This window comes from Hordeum vulgare, chromosome 6H, assembly GCF_904849725.1.
Source record: "Hordeum vulgare subsp. vulgare chromosome 6H, MorexV3_pseudomolecules_assembly, whole genome shotgun sequence".
Taxonomy (NCBI): Eukaryota; Viridiplantae; Streptophyta; class Magnoliopsida; order Poales; family Poaceae; genus Hordeum; species Hordeum vulgare.
In genome coordinates, this window is record NC_058523.1 from 556,200,360 (window position 1) to 556,207,130 (window position 6,771).

The 6,771-nt window shown below is 46.9% G+C and overlaps 1 protein-coding gene across 1 annotated transcript; it reads left to right on the forward strand.

Moving 5' to 3' along the window:
- Nucleotides 1–3,247: 3,247 nt before the first annotated feature.
- Nucleotides 3,248–6,771, forward strand: LOC123401399 (ubiquitin carboxyl-terminal hydrolase 2-like). Its single transcript, XM_045095187.1, has 6 exons — nt 3,248–3,438; nt 3,679–3,756; nt 4,621–4,667; nt 5,449–5,495; nt 5,576–5,678; nt 5,759–6,771. The coding sequence occupies exons 2-6, from the start codon at nt 3,726–3,728 to the stop codon at nt 6,548–6,550; spliced, it is 1,020 nt and encodes a 339-aa protein (XP_044951122.1). The 5' UTR covers nt 3,248–3,438; nt 3,679–3,725; the 3' UTR covers nt 6,551–6,771.

Genomic DNA, 6,771 nt, shown 5'->3' on the forward strand with positions numbered 1-6,771 from the left:
ACTGAAAGGCTTGGTTGTTGTTGTTGTAATGTGTCCCTAATGAGCCTCTAGTTGGCTAGCTCCTTGATTAATAGATGATCATGGTTTGCTGATCATGGACATTGGATGTCATTGATGACGAGATCACATTATTAGGAGAATGATGTGATGGACAAGACCCAATCCTAATCATAACACAAGATCGTGTAGTTCGTCTGCCGTCTGGCTGGCACAGCCGGCTGGTCGGAGCAGGAATGCGAGCAGCCGGCCCGGGCGGGCACGCACCCCGTTTGACTCACCGTCTTTGGGGTACCTGGGGGTCATTCCCCCGACAAAACCCAAATCAGCCACGTAAAACTTGCAACAACAATTAGAGGATGTCTAACTTGTTTTTACATGGTATGCTATGTGATGTGATATGGCCAAAAGGATGTGATGTTACATATGTGATGTATGAGATTGATCATGTTCTTGTAATAGGATTCACGACTTGCATGTCGATAAGTATGACAACCGGGAGGAGCCATATGAGTTGTCTTAATTTATTGTATGAGATGCAACACCATGTGGTTACTTTACTTTATTGTTAACAGTTGGCTATAGTAGTAGAAGTAATAGTTGGCAAGACGACTTCACAGAGACACAATGATGGAGATCATGGCGTGATGCCGATGACAATGATGATCATGCGATGCCCTGAATATGGAGATCAAAGGAGCAAAGATGATAAGCGCCATATCATGTCACTATATGATTGCATGTGATGTTTATCATGTTTTTCATCTTATTTCTTAGAACGACGGTAGCAAAGATAAGATGATCCCTCATAAAATTTCGAGATAAGTTTCCCGCTATGTGTGAACCGTTGCGAAGGATCGATGTCTCGAAGCACTGGATCGATGTCTCGAAGCACCACGTGATGATTGAGTGTGATAGATTCTAACGTTCACATCAACCGAGTGTAAGGCAGATGTACACACGCAAAACACTTAGGTTGACTCCACGAGCCTAGCATGTACATACATGGCCTCGGAATACAGGAGACCGAAAGGTCGAACCTGAGTCGTATGGATGATACGATCAGCATGGAGATGCTCACCATCAATGACTAGTCCGTCTCACGTGATGATCAGACATGGGCTAGTCGACGTGGATCATGTTTCACTTTGATGACTCGAGGGATGTCAATCTAAGTAGGAGTTCATTATATAATTTGATTAGATGAACTTAATTATCATGAACTTAGTCTAAAAGTGTCTTTACAAATATTGTAGATCCAATGACCAGCGCAAATGTCAACCTCAATTTCAACGCGTTCCTAGAGAAAACCAGGCTGAAAGATGATGGAAGCAACTATGCGGGCTGGGTCCGTAACTTAAAGCTCATCCTCATTGCATCCAAGAGGGCATATGTCCTTGATGCACCGCTGGGTGACCCTCCCGTTCCCGCGGCAGCCCAGATCGTTCAGAACGCCTGGCAGTCGCGAAGTGATGAATACTCTTTGGTTTAGTGCGACATGTTATACAGTTTAGAACCGGGGCTCCAAAGGCGTTTTGAGCTACACAGAGCATATGAGATGTTCCAGAAGCTGAAACTAGTTTTTCAATATCATAGTTAAACAAAACCCACAACTCGAAGATCCAAGAGTTACGAAAATCATAGATCTAGTTGGTCAAACAAAACCCACAACTCGAAGAGAATTACAAGGATATGAAATCATGCATAAGAGAGATCAGAAGAAACTCAAATAAGATTCATAGATAATCTGATCATAAATCCACAATTCATCGGATCTCGACAAACACACTGCAAAAGAAGATTACATCAGATAGATCTCCATGAAGATCATGGAGAACTTTGTATTGAAGATCCAAGAGAGAGAAGAAGCCATCTAGCTACTAGCTATGGACCCGTAGGTCTATGGTGAACTACTCACGCATCATCGGAGAGGTCATGGTGTTGATGAAGAAGCCCTCCGTATCCGACCCCCTCCAGCAGGGCACCAGAACGTGCCCCAGATGGGATCTTGCGGAGACAGAAGCTTGCGGCGGCGGAAAAGTACTTTCGATGATCTCTTGATATTTTCTAGGATTTTAGGGAATTTATAGGCGAAAGACCTAGGGCAGAGGAGGCCCAGGGAGCCCACAAGCCTGGGAGGCGCCCCCCTCGGTCGCGGCTAGGGGGTTTGTGGGGTCCCTGGTGGCCCCCTGCCCTGATTCTCAGGCTTCCCGATCTTTTTCTGTTTCGGAAAAAATCTTTTTGGTAGTTTCGTTCCGTTTGGACCCCGTTTAAAATCCTCCTCTGAAAGGGGTCAAAAACATGGGAAAACACAGGAACTGGCACTTGGCACTGAGTTAATAGGTTAGTCTCAAAAAAGATATAAAAGGCATACAAAACATCCAAAGTTTGACAAGATAATAACATGAAATCATAAAAAATTATAGATACGTTGGCGACGTATCAACCGGCAGGTGCCCTACAGAGAGGCCTTCAAGGGCACCTTCATTACGAACGATGGGTATGATCGATAAGAAGGGGACAAGGTGGTCTCCTCGGGGTACGCCGACCTCATCTCGTTTGGGCGGCTCTTCGTGGCAAACCAAGACCAGCCAAAGAGGCTGAGCAGGACCACAGGGACATGTGTCTACTGTTTGAGGAGGTCGATGCATTAGTAGGATCCGCCGGTAGATGTAAATTATTTTCCTTATTTTATGGGAAATGCTTGCCTTCAGTCGACTGATCCCTTGCGCACGACCGCCGCCTCCGTGTCCGTCGGATGCAATCTTGATCATATGGATGAGAGCAATCCTTGTGTCTCTATGTTTCTGCAACTGGTACTTTGTTTCAGGAAACATGTTTACAGCAACCACCGATGCTGGCAGCAGCCACAACTCCGCGCACGTACGCCCACGTCCACTACTAGCGCTTAGCCCGCGTCGTTGTTTGCAACACCATCTCCGAGACATGTTTCTGCAACAATGACGTTGTTGCAGAACGGCGACAACGATGACTGCGCAAGTGCACGACGTGACCGGACATGTTTCAATTTTTTGCAGCAAGGGTTTTGTTATAAAGAAAAATAGACGTGACGATGGAGACACTGTTGCAACTTTTGCAACAAATTTCTTTTTGCAAAAAATTAAAGAAAAAGTCTTGCACCATGACTCCAGTTACACGAAATTAGAGGAGATGATGTTTTGTGCCTTGGTCCCACAGGTCAGGTTTTCCAGGACCATCTTGGGCCCTCCCCCCGGTCGGTTTGCGTGGCTCGGCTCGACCCACCCCCCTTCTTCAAGCCTCCCTCCCCCTCTCTGCTAGCTAGGTCTCGTCTCGTCAGCACGCCCGCGCCGCCGCCCCCTCCCGTCGCCGCTGCCGTAGACTGACGGAACTCCTCCAGGCTCGCCGTCTCCACAGCCCCCGGCGCGCGCGGAGGCAGGTTCAGTCCCGCCTCTCCCCCAGGTACGCCAGCCCTGACCTAGCCCGCTCGGACCGGCAGAGCAGTCGAATCTGAGCCCCCCGTCTCCTCCCGCCGAGGACGCCGCGGCCGAGGGATCGATTCTGTTGCTCCAGCAGCGTGTTCCAGCTCGCCCTCCCCGAGATTTTTTGGGGGGCGCTTCGTCCGTGGCGTCTGACGCGCCGTATCATACCATCTGACTCTGAGTAGTGGGTACTGACAATGCTGCCTGTGTTGCTAAGCAGGTTCGCCTCCCTCGCTCGCTGCTGCGCCGTCGGAGGTTCTAGCGAGGATGTCGTGGTGCACGATCGAGTCCGACCCCGGTAAGCGCCAATGTCCCTCGCCTTTACCTCGATTAGCTGTGTGTGCTCGGATTACAGGTTCGCTGGCTCTGGGTTATCCCGTCAGTGCTGCGTTTACTTATTGGATTGGATGGCCTGCTTTTGGGATTTGATCAATGGAGCGGTGCAGGCAACGCGCTTTCGGTATATGCTGTGCTGTACTTGTGAGGATCAGTGTTGGACGGCTGAATGCTATTTGTTGGCTTCACATTGGTGTGAAGGCCTGCTCCTCTTTTTATTTTCATCATATGTTCATAGCTTCACCTGAGAGTTTGATTCGGCTAGGGATCCTTGGGGCCAGTTATTTTGTAGTTTATTTTGGGCTTCTAGATTAAGCTGCCCCCTACCCGGCTTATTCTAGAAGCCCAAACTTATATTTTATTTTAGAAGCCTACTAGTTGACGTTTAATTAGTAGGCTTCTAAAATAAAATTTTAGTTTAGGCTTTTAAAATAAGCTGGGTAGGGGACAGCTTATTTCCACAGCTCTAAATAAGGTACAAAAAAACTGGCCCTTGGTTCCTTACCTCCCACTGTACATAACTAGTTGTGAAGAAAGCCCCAAGTCAGTTGTGCTGCTGCTCAGAAACAGCAAATTGTATTTCTCGCGGGGAATAAATCATGTGCTGAAGTGTAAATAAAACATCCACCATGCTAGTTTGAGTAAACCACTTACTGGTTATACCAGTGCTTAAGTCGTCATCCTTTATGGATTAATCATAGGGAGCTCTGTGTCTTGTTAGTATGCTGTCTTTGTTCTTTGTTCAGACTAACAGTGGGATGCAATCTTCTTGTCACCGTTTGAACATCGCATATGCATATTTTTTACCAGAGCCTATGCCTTGCAGGTGTTTTCACCGAGTTGATTCAGGAGATGCAAGTAAAAGGTGTACAGGTTAGCTTCCAGGGGTCATTGTTTTTCTTGTCTGAATGTAATTTAGCTATAAAACCTGTTATCAGTTAGTTTTGATATTTAGTCATGCAATGGTGTAAAATACTTGGTTGGAATTGCTTGTTGAACTGTGCAGTTTAAGAGTCTTCTGGGTAGGTTTGTCTCTCTGTTTTAAAGAATTTTATGATACCCTGATTGAATCTGCAACGAGGAACTACCTCTACAGCTCTGTACTATGTCTCTATGATAAGCAGAGTATACATTAGTGAAGTCTTATGATGAACTTGTACTGCTATACTAGTTGTGATGACATGGACCTGAATTTAAGGAACAAATCCTTTATGATTAGATTCACTTGAGTTTAAATAACAGTAACTTTCTAGGATAAGAGAAACTTTTGAAGAAAATGTTGTGGGCCAGTCAAATGGCTTTGGATATAATGTGAAGACATATTAATCCTGACAGTGGTTGGGTTTTATATATGCCTGTATGCCACTGTTAAACCAATGCAAACTTAAGGCGTCTTCACTGAAGCTTTTTTCTACACCTGCTAATCTATTTTCGTGCATTCATGTTATTATAATGTTCATATGAGACTATGGTTCTATTTTTAGTTTCATTATGCATGTACTTTTTATTAGTGGATTTTATAATTTTTATGGATAGCATTGTATCTGAGGTTTCCAGTTATGTACTTATATCTGAAAAAGGCTCCTACAAGCTATGCCATTTTTGGGATGTAGCTATTAGCCATCTCTTACATTGTGATGCTATTATTAAACAGGTGGAGGAGCTTTACTCTCTCGATGTGGACTCTCTTAGTCAACTACAGTGAGGATCTATGTTGTTAGTGTCATTAATCTCTTCTCTCTGGATGTCCTTAACATATTTCTTACTCGTACTTCTCATAGGCCAGTGTATGGGTTAATTTTTCTCTTCAAGTGGATGCCTGGAGGAAATGATGAACGGCCTGTTGTCAGCGACCCAAACCCAAACCTCTTTTTTGCTCGCCAGGTTAATTTTGTTTTGTCCCTTCAGCTGCCTCTATCTAGTACTTTGCGTTATTACTGTTTGTCTAATTTTGTCATGTTCAGGTGATCACGAATGCATGTGCCACTCAAGCTATCCTCTCAATCCTCATGAACCGCCCAGAAATCGACATAGGCCCAGAGCTATCAAATCTGAAGGAATTCACAGGGGCTTTCGCCCCTGACATGAAGGGCCTGGCTATCAACAACAGTGACTCCATCCGCGCTGCCCACAACAGCTTTGCACGGCCAGAGCCGTTTGTCTCTGATGAGCAAAAGGCCGCCACCAAGGATGATGAGGTCTACCACTTCATAAGCTACATACCGTTCGAGGGCGTCCTGTACGAGCTGGACGGGCTGAAGGAAGGGCCGATCAGCCTGGGGCAGTACTTGGGCGGGCCTGAGGACCTCGGGTGGCTGCAGATGGTGCAGCCAGTGATCCAGGAGAGGATCGAGCGCTACTCGCAGAGCGAAATCAGGTTCAACCTCATGGCCATCATCAAGAACAGGAAGGACGTGTACACCGCCGAACTGAAGGAGCTGGAGAAGAAGAGGGAGCAGATCCTTCAGGAGCTGAGCAACGAGGCCACCGCTGCCGCAGAAAAAGAGTCCCTGAACGGCGCACTGGCGGAGGTGGCGTCGGCGGTGGCGTCCGTGGGCGAGAAGATCGTGATGGAGGAGGAGAAGTTCAGGAAGTGGAAGACGGAGAACGTTAGGAGGAAGCACAACTACATCCCGTTCCTGTTCAACCTCCTCAAGGCGCTGGCAGAGAAGAAGCAGCTGACGCCGCTTGTTGAGAAGGCCCGGCAGCAGAAGGCCCCCGCCCCCGCCACCGGCGCCAGCGCTAGCACGAGCTGACCGGGTAGCTGGACCTTTCATGTTTTGAGACTGCATCATGCTATCGGACACTCGTGCATACGGTACCTAGTTGGCAGCTTGGAGATGTTGCTGCTGCTGCTGAGGCCATAAACCATTTTCTGCTGAATTCTTCTTGTGCGGCGTGCTGGATTATTGTTTTTTTAATGCTGGTTAGAGCTGTAGAAACGGTCTATTTAATAGAATGATGGTGTTGCCTGGTA